The 19,147-nt window shown below is 44.2% G+C and overlaps 1 protein-coding gene across 2 annotated transcripts in view; it reads right to left on the minus strand.

The window, feature by feature from the left end:
* The window catches only part of PPP2R1B (protein phosphatase 2 scaffold subunit Abeta), a 38,705-nt gene extending 20,431 nt beyond the window's left edge, over window positions 1–18,274 (minus strand). For both annotated transcript variants that reach the window (XM_062196990.1, XM_062196989.1), the window contains exons 1-10: window positions 18,144–18,274; window positions 17,257–17,347; window positions 16,743–16,843; window positions 11,577–11,809; window positions 11,111–11,258; window positions 4,558–4,713; window positions 3,919–4,033; window positions 3,446–3,516; window positions 2,960–3,094; window positions 1,665–1,838 (exon numbers count right to left, since the gene is read on the minus strand). In XM_062196990.1, the coding sequence (XP_062052974.1) occupies window positions 1,665–1,838; window positions 2,960–3,094; window positions 3,446–3,516; window positions 3,919–4,033; window positions 4,558–4,713; window positions 11,111–11,258; window positions 11,577–11,809; window positions 16,743–16,843; window positions 17,257–17,347; window positions 18,144–18,257 (1,338 nt within the window). In that variant the 5' untranslated portion in view covers window positions 18,258–18,274. The remainder of the gene's footprint in view (window positions 1–1,664; window positions 1,839–2,959; window positions 3,095–3,445; window positions 3,517–3,918; window positions 4,034–4,557; window positions 4,714–11,110; window positions 11,259–11,576; window positions 11,810–16,742; window positions 16,844–17,256; window positions 17,348–18,143) is intronic.
* Between the last annotated feature and the right edge of the window lie 873 nt (window positions 18,275–19,147).

Genomic DNA, 19,147 nt, shown 5'->3' on the forward strand with positions numbered 1-19,147 from the left:
CAAGTGCTTGAGCCCCTGCACATGCATGGGGGACCCGGACAAGATTCCTGGCTTCAGATCAGTGCAGCTCCAGCCATTGCGGCCATCTAGGGAGTGAACCAGCAGATGTTAAGACCTCTTCTCTCTGCCTCAATAAAAGCTCTGCCTTTCAAATAAATAAGTAAATCTAAAATTCACTCTCCCTTCTAAAGGTTGTTTCCATGCCAAAGAACTGATTCATGACTGTCACCAATGAAGAACAAAAATGACCCTTAGCACTGAGAATGACAGAGGAAGGTGACAGGATGATTACACCTCAGCTTATCAGGTGATAATCTTTGGCATCCATTTGGAAGAATGGGTCATTTTCAATTATATAAAACATGCAAGGCCAGACTCCACAAGATACATCACAAATTGAATATACCAAAATTAGCGCCATAAATTCAGTGGTTCCCCCTCCTCCCCTACAAAAAACCCATATGCTATGATCTAAAAAGAATGGAAGTGAGAGTGGGACAGGGGAAACAAACTCTAGCAATGTAGTATGAATTTTCTCAAAAAATATCCAGGGAGGTACTTTTTCAATCAACAAATGTTAACTGCCTGTTTACTGACAGGTAGTAGGGTAGAGACTAAAATAAAACAATGAATACAGTCCCTACCATAAGAAAGATCATTCTCTCTCTCCCCAACTATACTGTAATAGTTACAATATACTGTAATAAGTGCTACCAATAGGGCTACCGCTGTATCTGATTCTAGGGCACCTACTGAGAAAGGAAGGATGAGCCTATAATTCTCAGCTAGGAAATTCTGACTAATGAGACATCAATTAGAGTGCATCTAATCATGAAACTCAAAGAGTAACAGATAATGGGGGCTTTACTAAAATACTAGCATTACAAGCCTCTTCTTTTCTGCACGATGATTCCTCAACTCCTTTTAAGAGGATGTAGGAAAAGGTATATCTAGGAACGTTTTGCTTAGAATACAGGCAAAGAGGGAAACTGTCTTGAACAAAAATTAAAGTTGATTTATCCTGAAACCATAACTCCCTTTTATTCTAAGTTAAATATTTCTTAGATCAGAGAGTCTAAATATTGCAAAATCTACACTATGTATACTAAAACTGATTATCTTCTATGGCTTTGGTTTGAGGTGGTAGTGAGATGAGATGTGTTTCCATGATACCTTTTTAGAAGTTAACACTGTGCTGTGGCATAGCAGTTAAGCCAGGGTTTGGGATGCCCACACCCCATAACAGAGTGCTACTTTGAGTCCCAGCTACTGTGCAAGTACTTCCAATCCAGCTTCCTGCTAATACACACCCTGGGAGGCAGCAGTTGATAGCCCAAGTACTTGGTGTCCTGACACCCACATGGGAGACCTGGATGGAGATCTTGGCCCAGGCTAGCCCAAGCAGGCATTTGAGGAGTGAACCAACAGATGTAAGATCTCTCTTTATCTCTTTGTCACTCTGCCTTTCAAATAAATAAATAAATCTTTAAAAAAAATATTAACACACTACTGATAACAAAACCATCCAACAGGCAACAGACAGGGATCATACTTTCATGCATCTAAATGAACACACCCACATAGGATACTTGTGTCTCCTATGTGCCATGGTAAATCTCCACTATTTGAAGCTACCTTTCAGTTCATGGTGCAAACATACTCACCAGCTGGCCAGCCAACAGCGGCATATACTCAATGATGGCCAGCCGGACCCTCCACTTGGCATCTTCAGCCAGTTCCACTATGGCAGGAAGGAGAGACTGTGAGAGCTGACGGATTCCAATCACTTCATTTACACAATCCAAATTAGAGATAATATTCAGACGAACTTCAGGACACTGCAAAGACATAAGCCCCCAAAGGCCACATGTGAAAATCAACCTCTGCCGAATGTTCTCTGATCACATAAAGTTAAAAGTGCTAAGTAAATTTTAAATTTAAAATTACAAAGTAGGGACTCAGGTTAAAAAATGTATAGTCTTAAAATCTTAATACTGACAATTCAAGTGATATCAATCTAATTGGTCTTATCAACAACTTTCAGGGAAGGTTCTGTCAGACAGTCAAGAATATAGGCTGTGGAATTAAATCACATGTACTCAACTCCCAGATCTACCATTGCTGAGACTCCGCAAGCAAGTTATTTTACCTCTGGATGCCTCAGCTTCCTCACTGTAAAGTGGGACTAATAATAAGCCCTATCTCACAATACTGTTGTTGAATATAACATGTAGCCAGCGCCGCGGCTCACTAGGCTAATCCTCCGCCTTGCGGCGCCGGCACACCGGGTTCTAGTCCCGGTCGGGGCACCGATCCTGTCCCGGTTACCCTTCTTCCAGGCCAGCTCTCTGCTGTGGCCAGGGAGTGCAATGGAGGATGGCCCAAGTGCTTGGGCCCTGCACCCCATGGGAGACCAGGAGAAGCACCTGGCTCCTGCCATCGGATCAGCGCGGTGCGGCGGCCATTGGAGGGTGAACCAACGGCAAAAAGGAAGACCTTTCTCTCTGTCTCTCTCTCACTGTCCACTCTGCCTATCAAAAATAAATTAAAAAAAAAAAAAAAAGAATATAACATGTAACAAAATATGCAAAGCACTTGGGATCATGTCTGGCACATATTACTCAATAAATATTCACTATCATAATGTTTGATACTCTAAACAAATTTTTTTCAACAAACCTATCAGCTTTAAAGAGAGGGAACCAGTGAATACAAAGCTAAAATCAGAGAAGATAGATACACATTTTGAGATTTGTTTCAATGGGTCCTGTGCCATTGTCTAGGGAACCTGTAACCCTATTCCCAAACACAAGCATTGTCCACTAGTTCAAAGTTAAGTTACTTTACATTTTAGATTTTTCTAAAATTTTCCATGTTTTAGGTCCTATTTTAGTGAAATCCAAAATCAAAATCCGATCAAATCACTAACAAAGGCAACAGAATTTACAGCCAGACTCACCTCATCCTTTAACTGAGCTAAAAAAAGAGGTAGAAGATGTTCAATGGTATTTTCTTTGCCCAAAATGGTAGACAATCCCATAATTACAGAAGCTAGAGCCGATTTGACATGCTGATTGCTATCAGATACTAGTTCCTAAAATAAAAATAAAATTAAAAGCCTTTATTTTTTGCAAGACAATATAAATTCCCATACCACCTCCCAGGAGAATTTAAAGACATCACTATTTTGATATTCATTAGCTGAGCATGTTCCTTCAGCCCATCTGTTGGGTTAACATAAACCTGTGCACTAAAGAACATTTTACAATTATGACAGGCACAAAAAATGATAATAATGTCACACATGAATATTTATCTCCCCCTCCTTCACCTCTTGACCACCTTTGAATTACAAGGGCCTTAAAGTAAAACAAAACAAAAACTGAGGTAATATGTACCTTCATACAGGGCACAGTGAAACAAAGTAAACTTTACTTAGGTTTACCTTTATGTAGGGCAGAATTTGATTCATAATTATGGTCTCTCTACTTTCAATGGGCAAGTTCTCACAAAGTTCTAAAAGAGATAAATGGAAAAGATAATGCTTCCACAGAGCCATTTACATGCAAGGAGCCACATAAGGAAAGCTAACCAGGTTTATCAACAGTTGTTTAAGCAAGTGTGGTCTAAGGGTGGAAATGGCTCTTATTCTAAATGCACTTTTCTGACAATCTTTATGGCACTGAGTATCACCCCAACCCAACCAGTAAAGTTTTTGTACAGAAATAATATAAAATGGTTGTTTGGTTTTTAATATAAAGGGAAAGGTTTATAGGACAATGACATTTCCACATTCTGAAATCATCTCTATTAATCTGAAAAACACATTCTAGAACAAAAAACTTGCAAAAATCACAGACACAAAAAAATGCAGCAAAGTGAATGACACATATTGCAACACAAATTGAACTCTTCAACCTTTTACTTTGTGGGCAGCAGCTGCTCGGACTTCAGCTTCACAGTCTTTAAGCAGGTTCTGAAAGGCGGGGATGAGGTCGTGTAGGGTGATTTTTGGACCCACAGCTTTCTGGAGCTATAAAAGAATTTGTACAGGTTTTGAGGTTTTGTTTCTTTGTTTTTTAAGATTTATTTATTCAAGAGGCAGAGTTACAGAGAGAGGGACAGAGAGAGAGAGAGAGAGGTCTTCCATTCACTGATTCACTCCCCAAATGGCCGCAACAGCCGGAGCTGGGCTGATCCAGCCAGGAAATTCCTCCAGGTCTCCAGTGTGAGTGCCGGGGCCCAGTACTCGGGCAATCTTCCTGTTTTCCCAAAAATAGGCAGAGAGCTGGATCAGAAGAGGAGCAGCCAGGATATGAACCAGCGCCTATATGGGATGCCGGTGCTGCAGGCAAAGACTTAGCCTACAATACCACAGCACTGGCTCCTTGGTTTTAAGGTTTTAATATACACCAACAAAATAAGAACCGAACAGAAAAGTGCAATCTTCAAGTATACTATTTTTGCCACATTCTCCTCTTAAATTTCAAGTACAACAGAAAATCTGTAGGCTTTTACTTTCTTTAGTACTTAAAAATGCCAGTGGAACTGGTTTACCTCTGAAAATTTGTCAGCTACCATATAACGAACACGCCAAGATTTATCTTCTGCTGCTTGTCGAAGCGTAGGCATCACCATGGACTCAAGGTCATCCTGAGATAGTAATTGGGCAATACTGACACAAGCTTCCACAGCGAGGAGGCGCACGGAATCCTAAAACAACAAAATGTGTCTGTTAGACAATTTCCACTGACAGTCATGGCCCACTGTGTGTGGTGTGGGCAAATATTGCTGTGGGTGTTATTTTAAAAAGAAAAACAACAATCACACCATATGTGATTGCATGTCTTTGTGTCTTGAAATAGCTGAATAGCTGCTCCCTTTGCCTAGTAATACGTGAAAGCCATAAACACAGCAACGATTTGATTCTATGGGAATATAATTACCTTGGCTAGAGTGCAGAGTTTTCATTAATGAAAAAGTAAATATTTAAGTAAAGAGAGAGAACATTTTAATGATGTCTTCAGAGCCCAACTCTAATAGCAAGGTGAGAGATAAAACTAAAAATTACAACTGTACAAGTTATTTAGAACAAAATAAAGAGTAAGAGTAAGGGTATGAGAAGTCATTTAGGAACAGAATTTCCAAATATTCAGTTTGGGAGGCCAATTAAGCTGCCATCTGCGATGCCAGATCCCATATCGGAGTGCTTGTTCAAGTTCCAGATGCTCCACTTCCAATACAGTTCCCTGTTAATGCACTTGGGAGAGTAGAAGTTGGCCCAAGTACTTGGGCCCCTGCCACCCACATGGAAAACAGGGATGGAGTTCCTGGCTCCTGGTTTCAGCCTAGCCCAGCCCTGGCTGTTGCAGCCATATGGGGAGTTAACTAGCACATGGAAGATCTTCTTTCTCTCTCCCTCTATTGCTCCTCAATTCAAATAAAATAATCTAAAAAAAAAAAAAAAAAAATCACTGGTATTTAAAAAAAGAAACTATTTTAAACTATAGTTTAAAAAAACCATTGTGCGCTTTTTTTTTTTTCAATGATTTATTTATTTGAAAGGCAAAGAGTTACAGAGAAAGAAAAGAGACAGAAAGATCTTCCATCCACTGGTTCATCCCACAAATGGCTGCAACAGCCAGAGCTGGGTCATCCTGAAGCCAGGAGCCAGGAACTTCATCTGGGTCTCCCACGTGGGAGCAGGGAAACAAGCACTCGGGCCATCTTCTACTGCTTTCCCAGGCACATTAGCAAGTACTTGGATTGGAAGTGGAGCAGCTGGGACTCGAACTGGCACCCATTTGGGATTCCAGCATCACAAGCTGTGGTTTTATCTGTCATGTCACAACACCGACCTTAAGAAACTACTACCATCTACTGAAATATATACCAGCAATTGTTTGTTCACTGATCACTTCTCTTCAGAACTCCTGATTTTCTCTTCTACAGCGAATTCATTTTCCCTTTCTCCATCATAACAATGACAATATCTTCCACCTAGATGCTCAAGTCAAAATCCAGAATTTCTAATTCTTCATCTCCTCATCAGTACTAAGTTCTGTCAACCTCATCTCCAAATTTTATTGTAGTCACATCCTTTCCATCTTCGCTATCACCATGCAAGTTCACCACCATAATATCTTGCCTGAAAAAAACTAACTGGTCTTCTTGTTTGTACTCTTCCTCTCCTTAAAATTTAGTTTCCTCTGGGCCCAGCATTGTGGCATAGCAGGTAAAGCCACTGCCTGTGACACCAGCATCCCATATGGGAGCCAGTTCATGCCCCAGCTGCTCCACTTTCAATCCAGCTCCCCTGCTAATGGCCTGGGAAAAGCAGAAGATGGCTGCAATGTTTGGACCTTGCTACTCATGTGGGAGACCAGGATGAAACTCCTGGCTCTAGCCTTGCCTACCATTGCAGCCATCTGGGGAGTAAACCAGCATTGAAGACTAATCTCTGTCTCTCTGTAGTTCTTTCAAATAATTAATCTTCAAAAAAAAATTTTTTTAAAGGAAACCAGAATGATTTTCTAAAAATGCAAATTACACCACATCACCCCAAGGTGTAGGGGTAGGTGTTTGGCATAGCACTTGAGTTGCCACTTTAGACCCCGACATCCCACAGTAGCGTGCTCAGTTCATCAGAACTACTTATCCTTCTGATCCAGCTTCCCACTAATGCACACACCCTGGGAGACAGCAGACAACAGAAGATGGTTCAAGTACTGGTGCCTACGCCAACCATGTGGGAATTCAGCTTGTCCTAGCCCTGGTTGATATGGTCTATGAACCTGTGAACCAGCAGAGAGGCTCTCTCTCCATCTGTCTCTCTTTTAAAAAAAAAAAAGCTCAGCGTATACAAGGCCATATTACATGAATAAAATAAAATCCAAACTCTACTCTGCTTTAAGCCACTATATGACCAAGCCCTGTCTTTTATCAATCTCTAACACTATACCCCAACCTTAGAGATTTTATACTACATGTCCTCCCTTCTTGAAATTCTCTTTTCCTGGTGCCTTGACTCTGTAAGAAAGGACAAAGAAAAGATAAGGAAATAGAAAGGCTAGCTGCATGGTACAGTTGGCTAAAGCTATGTATATAAGTTGAAAAGTTGTATTGGAGGGTCCAGTGCTGTGGCCGTAGCGGGCTGCCACTGCCTGCATCACTGGCATCCCCTGTAAGAGCCAGTTCGAGTCTTGGCTGCTCCACTTCCAATCCAGCTCCCTGCAAATGTGCCTGGGAAAATAGCAGAAGATGGCCCAAATGCTTTGGTCCCTGCAACTACGTGGGAGACCCGGAAGAAGTTCCCAGCTCCTGGCTTCGGGCTAGCCTAGACCTGGCCATTGTAGCTACTTGGGGAGTGAGTGAAGACTTCTCTCTCTCTGCCTCTCCCTCTCTGTAATTCCACCTTTCAAATAAATAAATAAATCTTAAAAAAAAAAAAAAAAAGTCCTAGCATATCCTGTAAAAATGTGCCAATATTACATGTTAATCTACAATTTTAAAAATGAACAATTTTTTAAAAGAGGGGCATAGACGTTTTTCTTCTGCTTCTGAGTTTATGTCACCTCTTCAGAGTCCAGTCTCAAAGAATATCCTCTAATCACGCCCTATTACATCACCTTATTTTACTTTACTAACAGTATTTGTTCCTGATATTTATGTTTACAATTTGCTTTTCTCTATTAACATGTAAAACACCTTGAGGGCAGGTCCTAGTAAGACTCATTTAAATCGCATCCCAACACTGGAACAGTGCCTGATATACATACACACTCAGTCAATATTTTCCGTGAATAAATAAGCCAAGGGCAGCTCTTCTATCAGTGCTCAGAGAGGACATATGTATGCATATTTTATAACAAAGCACTCGGTATTTTTCTGAGTATCAACTGTTGCCAACAGCATACCCCCATCATCTATGAAGTAGTCTTACCACCAAAAAATATCAACCCCAAATCTCCCTAAACTTGGGGTGAGGCAAACATTGGCCAAATCTAGGACCCAGACAAGTTTTGTTGAAACACTGCTAAATCCATTAGTGAATATACTGCCAATGGACCTCTGCACACTATATGACAGCAGAGCTGAGTTGCTACAGCAAAGACTCTGGCCTATAAACCATAAAAGAGTTCTTATCTGGGCCTTCAAAAACAAGCTCTAAATGCAACTACCATTTTATACGAAGTATAGAAGACAAAAGAAAACACCAAATTATACCATGGAAATATGATCAACAAAATCCAATTACAGATTTTAAACCTGTGCTGTCCAATATGGTAACCACTAACCACATGCAGCTTCTGAGTACTTGACATGTGACTAGTGTAACCTGTTTGAAAGGTAAGATTTTACAAATTTGGGGTTAAATATATTATCAGTTTCACTGTTTCTTTTTACTTCTAACAATATGGCTAATAGAGTAGGCATTTAGCCTTGCACTTAAGGTGCCCACATCCCACATTAGAGTACCTGGGTTCAACTCTCAGCTTTAAGCTCCTGACTTCAGGTTCCTAGTAATGCAGACCTTGGGAGACAATGGTAATAGCTCAAATAACTAGACTTCTGTCACCATGTGGGAGACCTGGATTTGAATTCCTGGCTTTTGGCTCCAGCCTGGCCACTCTCAACTGTTGTAGGCATTCAGCAAGCTCTCTCTCAAATAAATAAAAATTTAAAAAAAAAAAAAAAAAAAGATTTGGTCCGTCAGAGCTTCTGGGGTAGTGGATGTCAAAGTGCTATCTCCTTTCACAGAGGCTACTTACGAGATAGTGTTGTAATAATTCATTAAGTCGAAGTTATTTTGTACCATATTCTGTTTGATTAAAAAAATCATTTTGAAAGTAATTTTTAGATTTAGAACTAGAAAATGAGACTCATCAACATGTGTCCTGAAGTTCTTAGTCTTGCACACAAGAAGTGAGGCTAGCACACACACAAAGCAATTAAAAACCAACAGGAACTCTGGTGCCTTCTAAGCACTACCACAGAGCAGTAGCAGTTTAACTATGATGGGCATGAACTCTGAAACCAGACTGCCTAGATTGAAATCCTGACTCCACCAATAACTGTGCAATCTTGAGCAAATTACTACAGTTTCTGTGCCTATTTCCTAATATGTAAAATGGGGTTCCATTATGCAAAAACCATTTAAAACAGAGGCTGAGAAATATTAATATTTCATTTAAGGGGCTGGCACTGTGGCGCAGCGGGTTAATGCCCTGATCTGAAGCGCCGGCATCCTATATGGGCACCAGTTCTAGTCCTGGCTGCTCTGCTTCCGATCCAGCTCTCTGCTGTGTCCTGGGAAAGCTGTAGAAGATGGCCCAAGTCCTTGGGCCCCTGCACCCATGTGGGACACCCAGAAGAAACTCATGGCTCCGGATCAACACAACTCCAGCCATTGCGGCCATCTGGGAAGTGAGTCATCTGGGGTGTGAACCAGCAGATGGAAGATCGATCTCTCTCTCTCTCTCTCTCTCTCTGTAACTCTGACTTTCAAATAAATAAATCTTTAAAAAAAAAAAAAAAAGACTTCATTTAGGGAGCCAGTGCTGTGGCACAGTAGGCTAAGCCTCCCACTGTGGCACCAACATCCATATGGGCGCCAGTTTGTGCCCTAGCTGCTCCTCTTCCAATCCAACTCTTGCTATGGTCTAGAAAAGCAGTGGGAGTTGGCCCAAGTGTTCAGACCCCTGCACCTGCGTGAGAGACCTGGAAGAAGCTCCTGGCTTCAGAATGGCTCAGCTCTGGCCATTGCAGCCATTTGTGGAGTGAACCAGCAGATGGAAGACCTTTCTCTTTGTCTCTATCCCTCTCTCTGTAACTCTCTCTCTCAAATAAATACATAAAATCTTTAAAAAAAGACTTCATTTAGGCACCTGCTACTTTTATTATTATTTCTACACCAAAGAGAGCTAGATCTTTGGGTTTAAAATTGCTACCAGGGGAGAGGTGTTGTGACCTAGTTCACTTAGCGACCTTAAGTTCCCATCCCATGGTGGACACCGACATCCCATGTCTGAGTTCTAGTTCCAGTCCCAGTCCTTTGCTTTTTTTTTTTTTTTTTTTTTTTTTGACAGGCAGAGTGGATAGTGAGAGAGAGACAGAGAGAAAGGTCTTCCTTTTGCCGTTGGTTCACCCTCCAATGGCCGCCGCGGTAGCGCGCTGCGGCCGGCGCACCGCGCTGATCCGAAGGCAGGAGCCAGGTGCTTATCCTGGTCTCCCATGGGGGTGCAGGGCCCAAGGACTTGGGCCATCCTCCACTGCACTCCCGGGCCACAGCAGAGAGCTGGCCTGGAAGAGGGGCAACCGGGACAGGATCGGTGCCCCGAACGGGACTAGAACCCGGTGTGCCGGCGCCTCAAGGCGGAGGATTAGCCTAGTGAGCCGCGGCGCCGGCCTCAGTCCTTTGCTTTTAATCCAGCTTCCTGCTAATGCATCCTGGGAATCAGCAGATAATGTCTCAAGTGCTTAGGCCCTTGCCACCCACAAGGCAGAGGAATATGAAGTTCTGGGCTTCTGGCTTCAGCCTGGCCCAGCCCTAGCTGTTGCAGCCATTTGGAGAGTAAACCAGCAAATGGAAGATCTCTCTCACTCTTTTTCTCTCTGTGTCATTCTACCTTTTAAGTAGATGGAAATAAACATTAAGAAATATCAGTGCACATTTAAATAATAAAATTGTTATTATGGGACGTAATTCCATCTACTAGCACAAAGAAGGCAGAGCAAACAGCTTTCTTAACATATTCTATTCCTAGTTATATAAAATTCAAAAATTCTGGGTAACATTGCTTCTCAACGTTACAGCAAAGCCTGAAAGTTTCCAACATGTGTCATCTCAATGAAGCTTCGGCCTTTCCTTTTCATTATGGCTTCCATTTCCTCCTCTTGGACCCCCATTTTAATAGCCACTAACAAAAGAGAAAAATCATGGTTTGGTGAAGAAACATACCTAGTACACCAAGCCAAGTACTATACTTCACCAGGCTAGAATTAAGTATTATTTTGCAAAAGCGATCCCAATATGAGAACCAAAATTCCCCAAAGAAATTCTCACAATGTCAGAGGACAGAAGCATATCCATATCTTGAATACTAATTACCTGTTCATCTGAAGCTAGAGTAGTAAACAATGGAACAATTTCACTTTTCACACTGTCTAATTCCAAAACCTTCGCAAATTCACCCAATTTGGAAGCAGCAGCACGTCGTACCATTGGGGTGTCATCTGAGCACAAGGAACGGAAATGCCTGCAGCACAAAAAAAAGGAAGGTATTTCCTGTCAAATACCACCAATTAAATATGACCCAACACAGACAGGCAGACATGTGAGAGGTTTTCTATTGTAAACACCAGCGATTAGGCTTCTCCTCCTGGAAGTAACAAGATCAAAATACTGGTATAGCCCACTGGAAGATAATGATGCCCTCAATCCTACTATCCTGGTATCTGCCATTCGCTGTTAACAGGATAGTGCATTAACTGTCAGGTCTGAGTTCCCAATAACCCCAAATATTTAACAACCACCACCACCAAAAAAAAAAAAAACACAAAACCCCATATCTTACTGTCTAATCTCTGCCTTGATAGCATGTGAAGCCCTGGGATAGCAAACGCTGAACAAACCACATGCAGACGTGCGAGAGGTGAACCAATCCCCGCTTGCTAGGCGTTTCACCAGAGGAACAAAATGAGCTTCCAGAGCAACTGGAGTATGCTCTTGGGAGATCTGCCTCAGGGACTCCACAGCCTTGTCACGCACAACAGTCTCTTCCACAGTTGCCAGACTTTCCAACGGAGGCTGAAGAGATCAGAAAGGAAACCCAGAAGAAACTTAGTGAATCAGATGTGATACAGATTACTGCCTTTGAAAGTGGGGGATGTGGCACATGTACCCAGAATGTTAGCTACATCATACCAAATGGTTACTTTCAGTTCACACAGTGATAGCATATGGTGTGGCCAACCTGAAGACACGACTTCTGTAGAAAAGCCAAGATCTCATGTCCCAGATGGCAATTCCCAGATGGTGTCTACAAATGACACACTGGAACTGACTTGACACAGTATTAATATTATTGTGAGCTGAATCACTACATTTAAAAAATATGTAGCCAAACTCAGAGAGGATCCTGTGAATTCCTTAAGAGTAAGCATAAACATATGACCAACACTAGGCATCACAATTACACGTGACATCTTGTCCAATCACTGAGTAAGATCACAGCCTTTTGAGCACTGTACCATTCTGAGGTGCAAGCAACCCTCAGCCACTAGCTCCACATCACCAATTTACCCAACCTATAAAAGGCAAATACTTCACTTTTTCCAGAATACACTCAGGATCTTTTCCTGAGTTATCAAGCAAGAGATACTGACAGCCAATCAAGTGAAGAGTACAGAGATGGTAGGGAGATGTTGCATGCAGCTTTAGAAACAGAAGAGTCCTAAGAGGCTGATGATCCAGACTAGGATTAATAACTGAATATGACATGGCTCAGTGAAAAGTGCAATCAGGTTGGTTCTCTGCCTTTCTGGGTTTGCACTTTATCCAGGCAGATTCAGCAAATGCCAGGAGCTGCTCATGTTAAAACACAAAACCCACATGTAGAACAGGCCAGCAGAATCAAACAGAAAAATAAAGGCTCCGAGAAAATGTGTCTAATATGCTTCTTTGATACACAGACAGTACTCAGCTTTCCTAGAGACAGAAATCCCACTGAAAAGATACTATCCTTAATTCATTTGAAAGGCAGAGACAGAAAAACAGAGAGATCTTATTCATTGGTTCATTCCCCAAATGCCCAAAGCTGGGTCAGGCCAAAGGCAGAAGCTGGGAACTCAATGTGGGTCTCCCATATGGGTGGCAGACAATCAACAGCTTCAGTCATCACCTGCAGCCTCTGACGGGGTGATTAGCAGGAATCAAACTACAAGCACTGCCAGGACTCCAACCCAGGCACTGCTGCTATGGGATGTGTGCCTCCCAAGCAGAGGCTGAACTGCTATGCCAAATGCCCCAGATACTGTTTCTTACTTGCAAAGAGCCCTTTTACGATCTGTCCTCTGCCTATCTGGACCTCCTCTCATGCAGTACCACTGGATAATCTCTATCACTACTGCAGGGTAAGGCCAACCTCTTAAGAATCACAAATCATCTCAATTTGAAATTGGCCACCTTGATGAGCACTCCTCCTACTCCACACCTCCAACACTTCATACTTCAGCAGCCTTGAACCCAACAAATTGTATGCTTCCAAGACTCTGCAATTCATTCTTTCAGTAGATAATGTTGTATTCTACCGCAGTGGATACAGAACACACCAGGTCCTTGCTCTAATGGAGGTTACATTTAAATGGAGGAAGACATCAATCCATCAAAACAGCAGTTAGAGGGTGATAAGCAGTCTGCAGAGAAACAGGCTAGGATAAAGTGAGAAGGGTGACTGGGAAGCTATGTCAAGATGGGTGGGCAGGGAAGGCCTCTGAGAGATGAGTGGAAGTTGATATCTGAATGACAAAGTACCAGAAGAGCGTGCCATTTGAGGAAATGCCTGGAGCAACGGTCTTCTTAAGGACAGAAGCTTGGATCATTCAGAGAACTAAGGAGGTTACCAAGACAAGCATGATGCAGAAGCCTCCAGAAGAGAGTGAGAAATGTCTCGGAAGCTAGAGGATGGAGTTTAGATTTTCTAAAAGCCCTGCCAAGGGGCAACTCATCTGCTGGGTGAAGAACAAACTGCTAAGAATGAGGTGGAAGGGAAGCGCTGAAGACAACCACAGCTGTTTCTCATCTACTCAATAAACCCACATGAAGTTAGAAATGCATTTTAAATACACCTAACCTACCACACATCCCAGCTTAGCAGCGCTGTACAACATGGGTTTGTTTTCCTTCATAATCACATGGCCATTTCCAGCACCACAAAGGAGTGTTGTGGCACACACTACCAGCCCGTGAAAATATCAATATTCAAAGTACAATTTCTGAACACATGCGGCTTTTGCACCATTCTAAATCTACAAAACTGAAGTCGAACCAGCAGGGACATCTATAGTTAGAAAGCTACTCAAGTTATTTAGAGACAAGACTAATAGTTTGGAATAGGGCAGAAGAATAGGGATGGAGGCAAGGGCACGGATTAAAAATATATGGAGATTTCCAGGAGTTACTGAAGTGTTAGATGTGGGGGCTAGCAGGGAAAAGAGAATTCAAGAGTATCGTCCGGGGCACAGGTTGGGGAAGTCCAGGCCATGGGCCATATATAAGGCTTGGGAATCATTTGGTCTGGACTTCCAAGGAAACCACAAGAGGGACCTGAAATTCAATTCACCTATAGCAGGCTAATTTTTAAGCTGAGAATTTTGTATGGCCCGTGATTGATGTCCTAAATATCCAAATGTCCTTGGCAGAAAAAAAGGTTCCCGACTCCTGTTCCAGAACCAAGCACTTGGCCTCTCTGTTAAGCTGCTGCTTGAGACACCAGCATCCTGTATTGCAATACCTGGGTTCAAATTCTAACTCCACTCTCAATTCTAGCTTCTGGCTAATGCACACCCTGGGAGGCAGCAGGTGACGGCTCAAGTACTTGGGTCTCTGCCACCCAGAAGGGAGACCTGGACTGAGTTTCTAGCTCCTAGCTTCAACCTAGTCCAGCCCTGGTTCTTGCAGGTACTTGGGGAGTGAATCAGCAGATGGAGATTCCTTTGTCTGCCTGTGTCTCTATCTTTGAAATAAAGAAAAATTATAAAATAAAAAATACCTTCTAGGTTTTGGCTTGTATAATTGGATAGATGTTGATACCATTTACTGAGATGGAACAACTAAATGAAAGGTACATTTTGAGGAGAAAACTAAGTTCTGTTTTAGGTATATTAAATTTCAAACACCTGGGGCTGGTGCTGTGGCATACTACATAAAGTCAACAGCTGCAGTGCCAGCATCCCATATGGGATGCTGCTCCAATTCTGATCCAGCTCCCTGTTAATGAGCCCGGGAAAGCAGTGGAAGACGGTCCAAGTCTTTGGGCCCCTGCACCCATGTGGGAGACCTGGAAGAAGCTCCTGGCTCCTGGCTTCACATCAGTCCAGCTCTAGCCATTGCAATCATTTGGAGAGTGAACCAGAAAGGGAAAATCTGTTTGTCTCTCTCACTCTTTCTCTCTTCTACGTAACTCTGCCTTTCAAATAAATAAATCTTAAAAAATTCAAACACCTGTTTGACATCTAAATAGAAGCATTACAGAAAGATACACACTTTCAGAGATAACTAGGTACAGTATATATCTAAATCTATATCTGTCAACGTGTGGGGTTCCATAAAAGTTCAGAAGTAGACAGAAATATTAGAGTAAGCATCATATAGACAGTGAAGTCCTGAAACATGTATCATACATCACATCTGTCTTGTCCAACTGTTGAAATCCTAGTCGTTTTAAGACTTATTTATTCAAAAGGCAGACAGAGATCGAGATGGAGATCAAGATCTTACATTTGCTGGTTCACTCTCTCCCAACGGCTGCAATGGCTGGGGCTGGGTCAGGCAGAAGCCAGGAGCCTGGATCTCCCTCAGGGTCTCCCATGTGAGTGGCAGGGGTTCAAGTACTAGGGCCATCATTCACTGCTTTGCCAGGCACATTAGCAAGGAGCTGGATCCAAAGTGGAGTAGCTGGGACTTGAAACAGCACTTGCTCATATGGGATACTAGCTGATATCACAGCTGGTGGTTTAAACCACTGCACACGCTGCCCTACTCCCTTTTTAACCCAATCATTTCTTAAAATAGTTCAGACATCAACTGTTAAGAAGTCTCCCCTGGCCGGCGCCGCGGCTCACTAGGCTAATCCTTCGCCTTGCGGCGCCGGCACACCAGGTTCTAGTCCCGGTCAGGGCACCGATCCTGTCCCGGTTGCCCCTCTTCCAGGCCAGCTCTCTGCTGTGGCCAGGGAGTGCAGTGGAGGATGGCCCAAGTGCTTGGGCCCTGCACCCCATGGGAGACCAGGAGAAGCACCTGGCTCCTGCCATCGGATCAGCGCGGTGCGCCGGCAGCAGCACCTACTGCGGCGGCCATTGGAGGATGAACCAACGGCAAAGGGAAGACCTTTCTCTCTCTCTCTCACTGTCCACTCTGCCCATCAAAAAAAAAAAAAAAAAAAAAAAAAAAAAAAAAAAAAAAAAAGAAGTCTCCCCTGATCACCTTGAGTTAATTCTTTTCTCCTCTCTATTATTTGGGTATCTTAAATGTGCTTATGTTTCCCCATTGAAGATTGTACCCTAATATTTGTGAACAAATAAAAACAAAGATCTCATTACATTTGTTTGGCTTTGACATTAACATTGTAACTTACAATGTGTCTCATATAGCAGGCCCTCAATAAATGTCAACTGACCAAAATCACAGTGTAAGTCAGAAGCTAAAGTTACACTTTAAAGACAAAACATTGCTGGATGAAAAACATGACTTCTAATTTTCCTGGGGGGGAGGGGACCCATAAAAACAACCAAACCTTTTTTCTCTTTAAATTGTAAGCCTATGAACTTCTATTCATAGAAAAAATAAGACAGGGTTGAATCCAAAGTGCTTACATTATATATTCTCTCAATGGCTAACACTATGAGCATCTATCCATGAAACGATCTGCCTAAAAAATACTGCTGTATGCCTATCACCAAACACTGTACCATTTATACTGCAAAGGTTCTAGAAGGAGAGTAGGCAGCATAGAAATACTCACCAGCAGACAGTGCGCAAAGTCTGGACCTCCCACCAGGCCAGTGAAATTTCCCAACTGCTCAGCAAGAGCTAACAGTACCTCGTCTTCATCATAAATTGTATCTGGAAAGGACAACAACCAGGTACTCACCAACAAGGTAACTGGCCAAGAGCTGGATAACTCACATAAAACTAGCAATAGATTCAATACGTAAATAGTAAAAACATCCAGTCCCAATCCTAACAGTATTTTCTCCTCAATGAACAGTTTTCCTGGGTCTGATTTACAGAATGAACTAGAAATTCATAACTTCACATCAGTGACTTCCCCATTAGCTATACATAGTTAATGTTTGTATGTATCTGGCCACAACATTACCATATGTGTTGTTGAATTTCTTTTGCACAGAAAATACCAGCCTCAATTTGGTGCTTTTTGATACTGTGGACAACAAACTCTGAAAAACAGCCAAAGCTGTGAAAGCCATTGGTCAATGGAAATGTCCGTGCCTTGCTTGAAACACAGACTCACACACCTGTAAGGAATGGCAGCAGTTCGGTTCTTGTCCTTTCTACTCCAAGTGCTAGAGCAATTGTTGATAACTTCTTAATACTGTTGAGACGGAGCTTTACAGGAGAAAACGGAAAGAACGAAATAAAAAATGATTGCAATGTAGACCAAAAGGCAATAGGAGCAAACAGGTGAACTAACGACACACAGGTCTAGGAATATGGATAATCTTTCATTTACACTTTACTGGTAAGGAGCAGTAACGTAACACGGCCTTATTAGCCAGAGGGAAGATTCCTAGGCCAAACTCTCTACAAGGGCCCGAAGAGAAAGGAATGAAAGAAAATACTCTGCAAGCGGGACAATGTGAAAAAGCCAGAACTCCGGCAGCGAGGAAGCGGGTGAGACGGCTGAATACAACCTACACCGAAGCAGACACACCGCCTCGCTTGGCTTCCTCAGCCAGGCCACCCGCTTTCTACCCAACAGGCCCAGCCAGTTTCCAGGCCCAGGGGAAGAGGCTGGGCTGCACCTCAAAGGGCCCTCTGGCACCCTGCGACCTGCAGGCCGCCCAGCTCCCACGCGGCCCGGCCCTGCGCCGCTCCCGAGGGCTCGCACGCCGGGCCCGCCACGGGGCGCCCAGGCGGGCAGCCGGCTTTCCGACAACCGCCCCGGACGGTCGGAAGCCCGACGGAGGGGAGCCGCAGAGGCCCCGCGGTGGGCCGGGGCTCGGCGCCACAGCCCCCCACGAGTCTGTCCAGCTTCCCCTCCAAGTCTCTGCTCCGCGTCCGGCTCTTTCAGTCCCCCGGCCTCCCTCACAGCGGCTCCGGGCTTCCCCCTTGCCTGCCTTGCGCGACGCCGGACCCGCCACGGCTCCCCCACACACACACACACCCCGCCCCAGTCCAGTACCTGCACGTCCTCGTTGCGGAGTTCGTCGATTAAAACCGCGATCGGATAGAGCGAATCGTCTCCATCTCCGCCCGCAGCCCCCGGGCCGGTCCCGGGCCCCGCCGCGCCCGCCATGTTCTTTCTCCTCCGGATGGTCGCCGCCGCCAGCCCCCGCCCCGCGCCCCGCCCAGCGCCCGCGCCACGCCCAGCGCCACGCCCCACGCCCCGCCCCGCGCCCGCGCCCCGCCCCGCGCCCGGGCGGGCGGGGCTGAGGCCTCGGCGCGGGCTCCGCGGAGGTGGGAGCACCGAGCCTCTGCCCGGCCGATGGAGGCTCCCGCCCGACCCCCATTGCAGGAGGCGGAGGTCGGAACTCCAGAAGAAAGGTGGGCTGTGAAAGCGAACGGAAGCCCAGTGTCCTTTCCTCAGCCGAAAGAAACAGGGGCAGGGATTCATCCTGCTCGTTGTGGTCTGAAGGAGCCAGGTACCGCCGTGAGCGATCAGTGTTGTGCACTGTTGGGACTCAGGCCGGCCAAAAAGGGTGTCTGAGGCCAGGAGGAAGAAGGCTTTAGCGCCTCCCCTGCTTTCATCCTGGCCCTGAGCCACTGGGTCTCCAGCCTTCATCTCTGCACTCAGGATCAAGCTTGCACGGAACCCCTCCACCTCTTCTTGAGCCTGCTCGCCAGAGTTGTATCTGGCTCCTACTCTGTAAGACAAATAACGCGGGCGGCGAGAGAAAATGAACAGTGCTGTCCAAACTCCCCAGTCAATATTTTTTCCACGCAAGCTGTTAAAAACATGCTGCTCTCTTGTTTTTATGTTTCTTTTCAGTTTGGTACTGGAATGGTGCCTTCTGTTGTATTTTCTTCCTCCCATTTTTTAGCTCTTTAGCATGCAAGAAGTACAACAATCAAGCAAAACTAGGACAAGCTCTAATCCTTGCAAACTGCGTGGAGTGGCTCCTGTGCTCCTTGCAAGACAGCCTGACGTGGCCTCCCCAGACCCGAGTGTCCTCAAAGGCGCCCTGG

This window comes from Lepus europaeus, chromosome 7 (genome assembly GCF_033115175.1).
Source record: "Lepus europaeus isolate LE1 chromosome 7, mLepTim1.pri, whole genome shotgun sequence".
Lineage (NCBI taxonomy): Eukaryota > Metazoa > Chordata > Mammalia > Lagomorpha > Leporidae > Lepus > Lepus europaeus.